The sequence below is a fragment of the Sciurus carolinensis genome, chromosome 2 (genome assembly GCF_902686445.1).
Source record: "Sciurus carolinensis chromosome 2, mSciCar1.2, whole genome shotgun sequence".
Classification (NCBI taxonomy): domain Eukaryota; kingdom Metazoa; phylum Chordata; class Mammalia; order Rodentia; family Sciuridae; genus Sciurus; species Sciurus carolinensis.
The window spans coordinates 34515516-34530429 of NC_062214.1; the positions used below are offsets into that span (position 1 = coordinate 34515516).

General features: G+C 38.7%; 1 protein-coding gene across 3 annotated transcripts in view; it reads right to left on the reverse strand.

Moving 5' to 3' along the window:
• Nucleotides 1–1940: 1940 nt before the first annotated feature.
• Pak5 (p21 (RAC1) activated kinase 5) overlaps nucleotides 1941–14914 on the reverse strand; it is a 414668-nt gene continuing 401694 nt past the window's right edge. For all 3 annotated transcript variants that reach the window (XM_047541866.1, XM_047541865.1, XM_047541867.1), the window contains 3 exons: nucleotides 6281–6406; nucleotides 4647–4781; nucleotides 1941–2306 (listed from right to left, as the gene is read on the reverse strand). In XM_047541866.1, the coding sequence (XP_047397822.1) occupies nucleotides 2151–2306; nucleotides 4647–4781; nucleotides 6281–6406 (417 nt within the window). In that variant the 3' untranslated portion in view covers nucleotides 1941–2150. The remainder of the gene's footprint in view (nucleotides 2307–4646; nucleotides 4782–6280; nucleotides 6407–14914) is intronic.

Consider the following 14914-nt stretch of genomic DNA (forward strand, 5'->3'; position numbering starts at 1 on the left):
AACTATTCTTGGTTACTCAGTAAGGCAAATTTGCGAAATCAAGAATTTCCAGTAACACAATGGAGAAAAGGCAAACATTTATTTTTATTTGCAAGTGCAGTTTCTGCCACAGATCCTTATAAGCTACAGTAACTTTTGGTAAACTCAATGAACACTTTAAAAAATAGCCAGTAATAAGAAAGTTACAGAAAAAATTTCCATTACATTGTCGAAAATGTCTGAATCCAAAATCCACTAGTTTCTGCAATTTTTTTTTAATGTTTGTTCTGGTTAAAAAAGGATTTTCTTTTTCTTTTCTTTCTTATTCTACATAGTCCTGCTTAAATTAAGACAATCTATTTCATTAACTTTTAGGACTTCCATTTTCTGTATTTAGGTTTTTATTCTTACATATTTATATTAATATTTTAATATTTTACATAAAACATCAATTTGCTATTTTATGAAACAAAAAATTATAGATCCTATTCATGGTGAGGCATTTCCAGTTGGGAGAAAACTGAAAATCTAATCCACAGAAGGTCATTTTTATGCCTCCCTTCCCTTTTAACTATAATAAATAATTAACAACCTATTAATATTACAAAAATTCTTAATTATGCTTAGAGTAACCAGAGTATTTTTGCAAATTTAAATTTATATTTGTTACAGTATATGAAGTCATTAAGAAAAGCCTCTGGTTTTCCAGTTTGGTAACAAATGGCTTTTGTCTGATGCATAATTAATAGAAACTAATGATGACTATGTAGCTCTTCCAGAGTTTTAAAGGCAAATCTATATTGGCCTACAGTTAACATGCAAATTCATCCAACAAGCAACACAAAATGTATTGTAGTAGTCATTCATTTTTATCAACATTCAAGAAGACCTAGACAGCAGCACAAATTCTCCTATGTCAGAAACACTTCATAACATGGTTACAACTGAAGTCAGATCATACCTGGTAAAATACCCCCTTGCTAATTCATCCTCTAGCATCAGTTCAGACTTCCATCACAATACATGAACAATAGTGATTAATACTGTGGTACAAAGGTAAATACAGACAAGAGTTTGGTGTGCTAGCAAACAGAGTTTAAAAACAGTGATAAATGAAACCAAACGTCTTGCCTTGTTCACTCTCGTCTCCCTTCGTGAGCCTGGAATTCCCACGGTCTCACCGAAACATTCAATTTTGGGGGAACTGAGTCCAATGATCCTAGCATGGAAATTGCTCCCTGGAAGGGACATTTGGCCACAAGGGGATGCCATACCCATCTGAGGGTGTGCACTAAGAGAAACATCCTGATGTGCAAGAAATGGTTTACTTCTAAAAGCCTTGAAGAAAATGTGATATTTCAAAATGTTTAGCTTTATCCCAAGGAATAGTTTGGTGGTACAATGTGGCTCAAAATTTATTTCATCATTTTTGGTTGGATAAATGAAATGTGTACACCATCACCATCACTCTTAACTCTTCTTCCATCACATAAGACACTTGTTAAGATAAGAAAGATATTCTACTAAAGCTGACGGTGATTGAGAGTCATTCAGTATTCAAAGTTCCTAAAGAATCGTTGGTTCTCTGAAAGGGATAAAAAAGTAGGAAAGGCTTTGTTCAAACTCCTGCTAGTAAACAAGTATTACTTCAACTGATACAATGGCTACGTGACATCAAAGTACTATAAATTATCAAAACTATCGTACAGAAAAATTACAAATTCATTGCAAAATACATTACACTGCTACCATTAAGAAAAAAGTGCTTTTTGTTTTCCTTTCTTTCTTTTTTTTTTTTTTTAATTTATTTTTTGCCAGAAAAGTATTCTTTCAATATAGAAAATCCTATGCGGTACCCTGCATGTGGCTAGGATATAACATAACGGAGTTTTACTGAGTCCTTCTGATTTGCTGGATGAAGGGCTGAAAAATATAATAATGACTTATTAAAGCCATGCTCCAAATGACCACACCAGCTGTCAGTGGAGAGATGCCTATTTAAGACACAAGAAGATGCCCTGGTCTGTCGAACCCTGCCGGTCATCGCACTGTCCCACCAATCAGCTGGTCTAGAATGCACAGGCCTTTTGTATGTTCTGTGGTTTTCCTTACGTTCTCCTGAATTAATCTCACATCCTTGCTTAGCTTTGTCATGTGTATGAATTCTCTGTTTAGTGATGTCTATATTGTCTCATGAGGGGAACGATGCAAGATGGCGGACCTGCCAATTTTAAGAAAGGATGTCCAAGGAGTTCCTGGGCCGTGGCTCTTTGAGAGGGCTCCCTCACCAACATGAGGTCTAGGAATCCCCGGAGCATTGCAGAGACCTGTGAAAACACACAGATAGGATCCTGAGGACTAACACAGAAACCTATCCCAGTCCCCCAAATAATTCCCCAGTCCTATCAATAGCTTCAAAACCTAGAAACTAGTTGCTTTAGGAAGAAAGATGTTATATGCAAGCAAAAGAAGGCATTGTCTTTATTAACACATGATGTTTTCCTTCAAGTATGAAATAATAAGGGTACAATTAAAATGAAAATTTATTTAAAATAAGAAAATAAATAAAATAGTAATTGTAATAATAGTGACAAGAGCAACTATTATGTGATTACTGTATAAAATTGCTGATCACACAGACAATAAAGCACAGTATAAACATGGAGTAGTGTTATTTTTCTAGCAACTACAAACATCTTGGCTCTATGGACACCCATCTTTTGAAGAGAAACAAGACTATATTACCATCTACTTTTTGATGTGTATCTTACATTCAAGTGCAAACATACTAAGTGAATGGTCCAATAGATTTTGATATATCTTTACATCTATTGACTTTCCACTCCCATCAAGGTCTAGAACTTTCAAGAAGGCTACCTTGGGCCCCCTTTCTGCCAATATCCATTCCTAGCAAAAAGTAACTACTCTATTGGCTTCTAATAGCATAAATTAGTTTTGCCTGCCCTTAAACTTCATAGAAATAGGGTTATGCACTGTGAACCCTTCTCTATCTGACTTCTTTCACTGAACATTATGTCTGAGAGAGTCATTCCTGATGTATTGTTGCATGGTACTCATTACCCAGTTATACCAAATACTACTTGTTCATTTGGGAAATAATTTGGGGAGTTTCCAAATTATTTTGATCATTAGCATTAAAGACACCTCATAGATGACTTTGAAGAACACTGGCACTCATTTCTATTGGGTGTGGGACTATTTTCTTATAATGCAGTCTTTGTTATTTCCCATTATTTAAACTTAGTCCAACCCAGTAAACATTTCAATTTACTACTCAGTTCAAGTAGTTCCATTTTTATTTATATTCATTTTTATTTTTTTTGCAGGTACACACAACCTATATGAACAATTCCACTGGGGCTCTTCCCCAAAGTTCAGGTGAGAGGAAAGGGGAGACTCTATTATTGCAAAGTTTTCTCCTCAGCCTGGCACAGTGGTACACTCCTGCAATCCCAGCAGCTCAGGAGGATTGTGAGTTCAAAGCCAGACTCTGCCAAGTTGGTGAAGCCCTAAGCAACTTAGTGCCTCAAAATAAACATTAAAAAGGGCTGGGTGTGTGACTCAGTGGTTAAATGCTTTTGGCTTCAATCCCTGGCACCAAACAAACAAAAACAAAAAACAAAACAAAACAAGAACAAGAACAAAAAACCCAAAGTATTCTCCCCTTCAAGGCAACCTCCAAATCTCGCTTATCATAAGGCAGATGGGAGGGGAGGTGTGGATGAGTCAGTGTTTATAGAAGTATCCTAGGGAAATGACCCTTCTCAGCAAGGCCTGCAGGAAGCTGACCTCCCCAGTCATGTGGTGGTTCTTTGACTTTTCATAATTTTTCCTGAAGTTGGCCTTAATCGACAAATCTTAGAAAATAGGAAAGGCCTGGCTAGGTTCCTTGTGTGTATTATGCCAGTATGGCCTTCATCGCCCTGCATGATCCAGTCCCTGGCCACTCTTGTCTCCCAGCTCACTTTGATATAGCAATGTAAACCTTCTTCTTTCTTAGCTTTTTAGGTCCTTGCACTTGTCCCTCTGCCTGGGTCTCCCATATCTTTGCAAGAGTTTTGCCTTCTTTCCATTTAATTCCCAGTTTAAATGTTCCTTGCTCAGCAAGGGCTTCCCTCACTCTAACCTAACCCAGTTCTCAATCCCCTCTCCTTCACACTCCATTATATTACAGTGCTTTGTTTTCTTCATGGTAGGTACCACTTTCTGAAATTATTTTGCTCATCTATTTGCTTATAGTTTATGTTCTCCTCCTCCAAGTAGAATGCAAGTTCTGTAAGAGATAGAAAATCTGGGGTCTTTCACTCCAACATTTCCAGTGGTTAGAAGTCCCTAGCAGGTAACAGGTCCTCAAGGAGCAAATATTGAATGGAGCACTTAATTCACTCTTCCAACCAGCCCCTTGAAACATTAATTGATCCCACTCTATTCTACAGATGAACTCTGAGGAGTCAGAAAGGCTGAATCACTTGCCCAGTGAATGAACAGAAGAGCAGAGATTTGAATCTAAGTGACTAATTCTAAAGGCTGTATGCCCTTACACCAGGATCTACCTACCCACTGGGTGTGGCATGCCGGTCTTTAAAGCCACAGAGAGGCTGAAAGATCCAATAACTACTTTGGACCTAGCAATATATGCTACTCACCTTGTGTAGGTCCTTCACTCTTGGAGGTAAACTGTCCCGGATCCTCCTCATCGCCTGGAGAGGAGGCTCATTGAAGTAGGGGGGCTCACCATCAATCATCTCTATCACCATGATCCCAAGGGACCAGATATCCACCTGTTGGGCACAACCCACTGGTTATGACAGGCAAGGGGAACACTCTGAAATGCTGAGTGTGTTCATGGAACTCAATAGATTTATACTTGTTCATAAATTAATATGGTATTTGTAACATCTCAAAATTTACAGCACAGATTTACCAACTGACTTGTTAGTTGGTTACTGAGATTTTGTTCCTGGGCTTCTTTTGGCTTTTAAAAAATGTCAATGAAGTTTCTACCAGTCAGGAATAAATGAATAACTTAACATTCTGAAGTTTAGGACTTTAATTTTTATTCTGTTAAATTCTGTAATTAACTGCCTTTCTGAGCAGATTTTAAAAATCCAAACTTTATGCTATGAAAATAAAGAAGAAAGTTGCATTTTGACATATTCATAAGAAACTGCAAAGAACTGCATATGATGCAAAATATATACCATTTTTTAAAATAATTTGATTTTTAACAATAGTTCTTTCCACACCTACTTTGGAATTTCCCCATTAAGTTTTATTGTTTGAAGCAGCATGCACAGAACCCTCCTTTAGAAAACCATCTCTATGGAGTAGAGAAGAAAAAAAAGAAGAAGAGATGCACAAAATCCTGAGTAAAGAATGGGAAGGCAGGACAAGGAGAAGCCATAGGGGTGCTATAAATTCCCAGATCCAGGTCTTCCCTGTTACAGGTTCATTACTCTACTTATCTGCATGCTGCATTACTATCATACCTCTTGCAGTAACCTTCACTGAGAATTTGTCTCTTGAGACCACAGTGAGACAAACAAGTTGAAGCCTCCTCTGAGGTCAAGCAAAGAAGGGAAAGAGCACAGCCTGCCTTAACTTATGCCTATATTCTTTATGTACCGGTCCATGCCACTTTTTCCCAGAATCACCAGCTATACCATAACATATGGAAACTCCATGTTCAGCTGGAACCATCTGCTTGGGCTCCATGTGGGTATAGCCTTGCATGCCTTGGAGCTCCTACTCATGTTATTTCCTCCCTAGGAAATGTGCCTTCCTCTCACCTCCTGTGGCCCCTCACTTTCACCTATCCAAGTCCTATCCCTTGATAGATTATTGTTTCCTTTCCAGAGGAAATAGATATTGGAATGTATTTTTGAATATGTTATAATAGTCCCATGATTTTTTTTCTATAAGAAGCCACTGTGGTTCATTCAAATATTACCTCTACTTGTGGCATTTTCTCTTATCCTCTTTCCTTTCTCTGAAATACACCTGCTAATTTGAGCATCTCCAGGCATTTTTTTTAAGAGTGAGACCCCCATCCCAACTCCCATATACGTTGTAAGACTGCAATAAAAGTCCTTGGATAAATATTATAGTAGTATCCTCAGTGGTGGCCAGTGTCCAAACTGTCATGGGCTACTCTGTCCCAACTCAGTGAGTGGGACTCAACTGTGGAGTCCAAAGTCATTGCTTCAATTGTCTGTGGTCACCAAATGTCACGGGCCACAGCATCCCTGCCACTCTCAAAAAATGCCTGTTATCCCCTTACCTCTGTCCCATAGGGTAGCCTAGAAATTACTTCAGGTGCCATCCAGTAAGGGGTTCCCACAAGGGATTTCCTCTTTGGCACCTCTTTGGAAACTTGAGCACAAAAACCAAAGTCAGATAATTTTATCTGAAAAGGAAAGGAAAACAACAAATGAACATTTTGAAAATGATGTCTGCTAGGCATAGGAAAAATAAATATGTGTACCTAGAAATATAGACATAAAGAGTGTCAAACTCAAATTTAATAATCAGGCTTAGAAATATCAGAGAAGAGGTCACAAGACCCTTTTACTGGAAAGGCACAAATCAATTTTAATGGAAAAATTTTTCACAGGTCTATCAAAGTTGACTTCCAAAGGCTTGAATTCTTGATGCTTATATCTTTTTTACAAAATTACAAAACAACAAAAAACTCTCACAAATTTAAATGTGTAATCTATTCATTAAATCTCAAACCCACAACTTGAAAATAACAGATGATGCTTTAGTTTAAGTAAATTGCTATTTGCAAGGGGAATTTTGTACACATTGCTGCAGCACAGGCTCTTTTGAGTTGAGCACACTTAGAATTCTATGTACCATGTGATGATTTCAACAGCAATCCTCTTTTTTTGTGTCTGAAATAGTGGAAGACATTCATTTATCTAGGATGCCAAGATGTCACTTGAAGTGTTGCCTCCCCTTCCCTTTTTTTTTTTTTTTGCTCCTTTGCCTAGGACAATAGAAACTGCCAATGTGAACGTCTCTGCAAGTGGAAATACAGGCGTGGAAACTGGATGTCACTACACGGTTGTCAGATGCTTAACGTGAACATGCTAAGGACCCAGCGTTACCTTAGATGTCATCAAAAAGAAAAGGAACTTTGAAGATTCTTGCACAGAGCTCCTGTTATCTTAAGAACATATGTATGGTTAGACACCTGTTGGCTTGTGTATTCTAAATGATCAGGATTTGGTTTATTTCTGGGAGCCACAGTTCCTGCTCTGCTCTGAATTTCAGGTGGCCTTACTGAAGAGAACATCAGTGGGTCACTTAGTTGTTAGTGATGATAGAATCCAAAAGGAAATAGTACACTGGGCATTGTTTAGCAATTGTGAAGAATGACCATTTGAAGTTAAAATTTTCTATAGATCCAAGGTATAGTCTCTAAGGTATGAATACTTTATAGCTTTCTGAACTTCCTTTCTCAATCTTCCTTTATTAGTTTTCTTTTTCTTCTTCTGTATCTACTTCTGCTACCTACACCTTATATTTTGAGATTTCCCTTGGGAATCCGCTTCCAACTCTCACTTTTCCCCTTTTTACCTATTCTTTCTGTCTATTCTCTTCCCTAATATGCTTAATTCCTCTCCATTTCAAATCTGTGTTTTGGGTTGAGGTATAGCTCAGTGTTACAGTGCTTACTTAGCGTGCATGGGATGCTATATTTGATCCCCAGCATCACAAAACAAACACCCAGAAAACAAAAAAATACAAGACTATATTACCAACCAGTATATGTCTCCACATGGAGGACTTCAATTGAACTTGCTATCCTTTGCCTAGTGATGGTGCAGCCATCTTAGTTTGTACAGGCACACTCTATGATGTTTTCACAATGAGCAAATCAGCTATGAGCACATTTCTCAAAATGTACCTTTGTCATTATATGAGGTGCAACTATAATTAGTGAAGTGAGGTCAGAGTGAATTAGGGTAGGTGCCAAATCCAATGAGTGGTGTACTTATAAGAAAAAAACAGGACACACAGTCCAATATGGAAGACCATAGGAAGATGGAGGTCAACACTAGAGTGATAAATCTCTAGGCCAAGGAACACCAAGGATTACCAAAAACATTCAGAAACTAGGAGAGAGGAATATACTAGATTCTCTCTCATTGCTCTCACAAGGAACAAATCTGTCAACACCTTGATTTGGGGACTTCTGTTCTTTGAACTGTATGAGAATAAATTAAATTCAAAGAGAATAAAAATCCACTCAGCTTGGGGTTATTTGGTAACTGTGGTCCCAGCACTCTCTCATGTACACCTAATACACTCCAGATAGACATCACTGAGCTCTTACTACACCACTATAACCACTTTACATGTATATCTCATTTAACTGCTCACAAGAAACTAATGAGCTTGGAAATATTATTATCCCCATTTTACAGACAAGTAAGTCAAGTTATAAAGGGGGTAAGCCACTTTCCCAGGATTCAGGGCAATTAATGGGAGAGCCAAGATTCAGATGTTCAATCGCTGTCCTGTACTGAAGAGTAAAATTGTAGATCAAAAGAAGGAAGTTAGTGGTATGGTAGATGTTGAAGATGGATTGCTGATAGGGTTCCTGAAGAGATGAGAGAGACAGGATCAGGGTCTTGCTACTCAAATCAGATGCAGCAGCAGGAGTAGCAGCAACAACCTCCCCTGGAAGCTTATTTGACTTGCAGAATCTCATGTCCCACCCAGACCTATTCAAGTCGGAGTCTCCATTTTAAGAAGATCCTCAGGCTGTTGGTGCTCACACTATAGCTTAAAACAGAGAGACCACAGTTCATTTAGGAAAAAGAACAAGGAGCATCTCTTGATCAGGAGAGGAGTAAGGGGCAACTTGTTTTCACAGGGTCTTATGTTTTCATTTCAGCATCATGATGAAAGCCTTCCTGAATACACTGACAATCCACCAGACTTCCTTTCAAGATGTTCCTTAATCTGCTGTCTTTTATATAGACCACCTTATTTCTCATTGCTTTATGCACACACAGATACCAGTTCTAGGCACCAAGGGGGTTCCTGGAATGTGGGATTTCCAATGCTAAAACCTGGAAGTTTCCATGCAAAACGGAAAGAGTTGGTCTGTTTCCAAATATGTTTTTGTTCATATTTCTTCCCACACATTCAATTCTCAAGTATTCCCCAGGGGATTAAGCACATCTTACTTCCTCTGTGATTTCTCTCAGAAACCCACACTCATCAGTCCCTTCTCCATATTCAATAGAATTCTGCATACATTCAATCTTGAACTGTTTTCTGCGGCTGGTTATGTCACTCCAGTTAATAATGACACTCCTCAAGGCAACAGACAAGCTTTTTGATTGTAGAACCTCAACGTGTTCCTTAAGAGCTATCTATCGAGATAGATGCTCAAAATGCCATGCCGCTAGATTGATTTTATGTTGAAATATGCATATATGCTAGTAGATCATATGATAGAAGATACATTGAGGCTCTTTCTGAAAATATTATTGACATACTGGGGATGCCTGTTTCTAAGATCAAGTTAGAATATAGATAAAATGGATATAAATGTTTGGGATTTATTTCTTTTCCTTTTTATTCCTGTTTCAAATCTACTCACTAATCAGTCCAATGTTAGTGGTTTGGAGTACGGGTTGACTGGATTATTTCTGATGGAATTCTGTAAAAAGATACTATAGGGGAGACACGATATTCTCAATTGCTTTAGCAAATCAAGAATCAATTTCAGAGGACTCAGATCATGGAATCTCCCATGTTGCGTTAAGAAGAAATTCCTGTGGCAATGGCAGTCATTCCATAATCCTTGCTGCCCTGTTATAAAAGAAGTCAATTGTGCACAGAAGTAAAAAGCTTGCGGTTCGTCCCTTTTAGCCTGGGATAACTTGCAGAAGGAGAAAGAGAAAAGTGATGTTGATTATCTCAGGACCCATACTCCTTATTGTACATCAGTTCCCAGTACACCCAAGTGGATGGCAGTGGGCCTCAGAAATACCTGTAATATATATGTACCTACACAAACAGAGGAGAGGAGAATGCCAATATGAGTCTGGGTTCAGAGGTAATATTCAAAATATTTAATAACCAGATTAATTTAGACAAATCAGAATCTAGACATAAAGTCAAGCAGTGTCCTAGAGTCACCCTGGATAGGACCACCATTGTTAATGAGGTAAGGAGGTAGCTCAGAAAAGGGTTAAGTGATATGAAATACTCTAAGAACTTGAAAGAGTGGCTTGCAACTAACCAGAATGAAAATACTGCAATATTTCAACAATGGGGTGTAGACATATTGGTGAAAACCAACTGAACTGCAGGCTTGGCTGTGCCTATCATGCTCCATGGAGAGAGCACAATTGTGTGAGATGAGGTGGGCTTGAAGTAGTGCTTCTGGCTTCCGTGGCTTGTGTGTGATGATCAGAAGTCTGTAAGCTCCTCCAGATCTCAGTGAGGGAAGGGGGATGTGCCTGGCACAAGGCCATTTGGGGATATGGACATAAGCAAAAGGACAGCTTTCAATACTTGAGGCAAAGACAGGAGCTCTGAAACACTGCCAAGGTACCTCCTGAACAGCCCAGCCATAAATGGACAAGCTGATCTTCATCCCAGGTAGCAGGAGAGTTCAGGCCCGCCAAATGCAAGGACCAGAGAGGAACTGGAACATGAGTCTTATCCCCTTCACCCTGAAGTTCCACATACCATACTTTTCCCTCTTCCTCCAAGAAACCACTGTGGGAAAGAGAGTGTGGAGGGGGAGTTAAACCTGAAAGACTGAGTGTTAAAAAGTAATACATTTGAACTTCGACAGGTAATGTTTAAATGTTTTCAAGAAACCTGATTTAAAATAGAGAATTCTAAATAGAATCTAGCCAATAGAGATCTGTGAAGAAATTAGGCTCAGTTTTAGGAAACTCTCAAGTCTCTGTTTGTGTGTGGGTCAGGACTAGTTATTTCTAAAGCTAAACTGTAGGGGTGTGGTCCTACTACACAGACAGAAGAGTTGGAACAGTCACACTGATAAATTTCATTTGTCGATAAATTTAAGAAACCTGAATGACTAAGGAGGTGAATGTATCAGCATTTTGGTATTGGTAGTTTTTAATTTCAGTATCCCTGATGTGGGTTTCTCCTTCCTGACATGAAAAAACTCAATCCCCTCAAAATATGGCACACTAATAATTATCTTCTTGACAAAGTGTAAGATAAGTAATTGAAACTAGACACTTGGGATTTAGGCCTGTTCTTCTGATGTAGGAGTATAAGCACTTTTGTATGAGTTTTTACTCATCCAAGTACATAAAAGAGACAATTTTCTAAAAGAGCATAATTGCACACAACATTTGTCCAAATAAATCTGCAAGTAGATAATGAGATCTCAAGTAATGAGTATAATAAAGCACTAGAGACAGATCTTAAAAGCGAATCACACAGGCTCTAAGCTGAGCCTTATTTTAGATGGAATTGTATAACTTGGCTGCTTAGGAAACCACCCTTGTCTAACTAATGCAGTCAGGGTAAGGAAAATGCAGTTAGTATACTCCTGCCCCCACCCCAAAAGAGATGATGTAGCTGGTTACACAAGAACCAGACAAGGAAATGGAATTTAGAACTCAGACAAAGCTGCTATTTAAACTTGAGATCCCATCCATGTCTAATGTGTCCTAGATAGGGATCTCAGACCCCCACAAAAGGATGGAGAATGGGGGTCATTGGCAAAATGAAGTCTATCCACAGGATACCCTCAGGTTTAAAAATAGAATGTAAAAACCCTTGCTCTATTAATTGCACACACTAAAGAATTCTGTGTTTGCTCCAGGTTTTTGGCCAAGGCCATAGATGGTTGCTTTTGTGCCTAATTCCTGGGTGCTTCCATTAAGGCATTTAACTCATGTAGTCTCAGCATAATGTGAGAACCTGTTGGAGATGCAAATTTCACTGGACCACCCAGCCTGATGGATTCAACATCCCTGGAATTGAGGCCCAGGAATCAGTTTCTTGCCAAGTCTCCATTGGGTTCTGATGTCACTAATGTCTGAGAATGTCTACTTTGAGGAGAGCAATGACCCAGGGACAAAGGAACTGAGAATAGGAATTAAAGGTGCCATTGTGATAATGGTGCCTCCAACTCTGCTTAAGGTCGACTTCATCAGCTGCCAACTCCAAGAGGAGAGGGAGAAGGTCAGAGAGACTAACCTAGAGTGGTACAGGGACCTTAGCCCTCCCCCTGCCATTTGGTAGAGCACAGATAGTAGTAGGCGCTTGCTTGAGGTTGGACAGGAGTGTTAAAAGAGAAGCAAAACCTGGATCTCTTAAATTCACACTGTGCTACCTAAATTAGGAAAAGCTCCCTTGTCAAGTAGCAGGCAGTGGGGATGGATGGAGACCAGGATGTCATCTCAGAGACTGTTGGAGCAGAATGAATTTTAGCAAGATATTTCACATGCCAGAGTGTCTGTTTAAGAATAGGCCTGGGGGAAATAATCTCCAGGTCATCCTCTATTGTAAAATTCTAGTTATTTGAGAGACAACAAAACTAAAATGATGAAGGGAAGAAAGCTTATAATATCAAATCAATTAAATGAGCCAGGTGGAGACAGCAGAATACTATTGTGCCCATAACTCTGGGGAAAAAGATGATTCCAGCTGATTGTCAGGAACATAGTAAAGAAGAGGCAGAACAATCATAAGGCCCAAGTTGTTGGCCTGTGGCAACTTTCTATTTTTTTTATCCCTGCTTCAAATTCTATGGGAAGCAGGGCACAAACACATCATTCCATTTCTAAGCACCATGTTTATCATCTCCCAGAAGCACATCCCAAGGCAAGGATTCAGTGCAGTGCAAGTCATTCATTTGGAAGATGCAAGAAATGCTAGCAGTGAAATGGATAAGAATGATGAGGAAGAGAATTAATCAGGGATTATTTACCAGGCAAGTTACCATTATGGGCATTTAGAGGGCTGAGGAAGTCTGGTGGACTCTGTAGAACAAGTGACTCTCAGTTACTGTATTGAGGGAGGGACCTGGAGTACTTTTACATACCAACACCCAGCTTGTGTTCTAGGACTGCTCCTCTGCTGACTGCAAATGACTAGTCAGATATTATGTATGTCATAGATAGTTAGGAAATGGTTGTCTTTTAATTGACAGAAAATAAATCTTTTAGGAAGACAGAAATAATTTGTCCTTTTCAGCCTGAGCAAGTTCCAGTCATTTTCTGTTGATTTTGCAATCATGGCTTCACAGAAGTTGCAAAGAAATGTGCATCCAGACCTTCCTACTACCAGTCTCTTATAAAGCTACAGTATAAAATCAATACCAAGTACTGATGTGGAGAGAACCCACAGAGCTTATTCATGAATCATCTGTGTGTCTAGTGTGTATGTGTGTGTATACTCTGACATTTTATCACATGTTGCCTTGCATAGCCACCACCACAAACAAGACAAGATATCCAATCAGACCATTACCATAAGACTCCTGAGGATATCCCTTTATGACTGCACACCCCTGGTTCCTCGCCCCAGGCAACCATTTATCTGCTATGGATTTCTGTAATTATTTCACATATATTATATACTCAGAAACATGCAACATGTATCCTTCTGAGACTGGATGTTTTTTTAACTAAGTACAATTTCCTTGAAACACATTCATTTTCTGTGTGTGTCAATTGTTTGCTTTTTGTTTGTTTTTGTTTGCTCTTTATTATTGTTGAGTAGTACTCCAAGGTATGACCACACAGTACTTTAACCATTCACCCTTTGAAGGATGTTTGGGTAGTTTCCAGTTTAAAGTTGTTATGAATAAAGCTTCTATGAACATTTATACACAGGTTTCCATGTGAAAATAAGCTTCAATTTCTCTGGAATAAATATACAAGGGTATAACTGCTGTTCATAGGGTGTCAATTTTAGTTTTCTCAAATATTTTACTAGTGTCTTATAGTTATATATACTACTGGGATTCATTTTGACATATTCATACATGCATGTATATAAATTACTCCATTATAATCCCATTTTGAAAGGAACTGCCAAACTTTTCCAGAGTGGTTGTACCATTTTATATTCCCACCAGCAATGTATGAATGATCAGCGTTGTCACTATTTTTCATTATAGCCATTTATAGGTGTGTAGTGATATCTCATTGTAATCTTAATTTGCATTTCTCTAATATTGATGTTCAATATCTCCCAACAGGAAGAGAATCCAATACTTCCTTTGTGGCAGACAGTATTTTTTAAAAGTGCAAATAATACTATCACCCATTCCAGAGCTCTTCTTACATGTGACTCTTTCCACTGAGGAGGGTTCCTTACTTCTTCCCTCACTGAATCTGGAAGGGCTTGTAACTCTGGTGAAAGTGAAGCTATCTGATACTGTGACTATGCTATAAAAATTTCATGGGCTTCCATCTTGTTTTCATGGAACCTAACTACCATGCCATGAATAAGCCGAAGAGTCATGGAGAGGCCACATTTTTGGTGTTCTGGCTCACAGTCCCACCTGACCTTCTACCAGCTACCACTACCTATCTGAAATGTAAGTGAATAAGACTTGTAGAAGACTCCAGTCCAGGCATCATCTAGCCATAGGTCAGAGCATCACTGCCTTGCTGAGCCCAGCCAACCCTCAGAGCCATTGAGACAAGGCTCAAAATATCATTGACTTAAGACCTTGAGGTGCTTTGTTATAACAGCAATAAGGTAACTGAAAAAGTCTTCTCCACTATATGATGACATGCTCGAACAAATCAGTATAAAAATGTGCTCTCAGTCTTTTGTTGGAGAGTATTCACACTCTATGTCTGCTCTCTTTATGTAAAAAAAAAAAAAAAGTTTCCTTTCTTTATAGAAAACTGAAGAAACATTAGAATTGATATAGCATAATGTT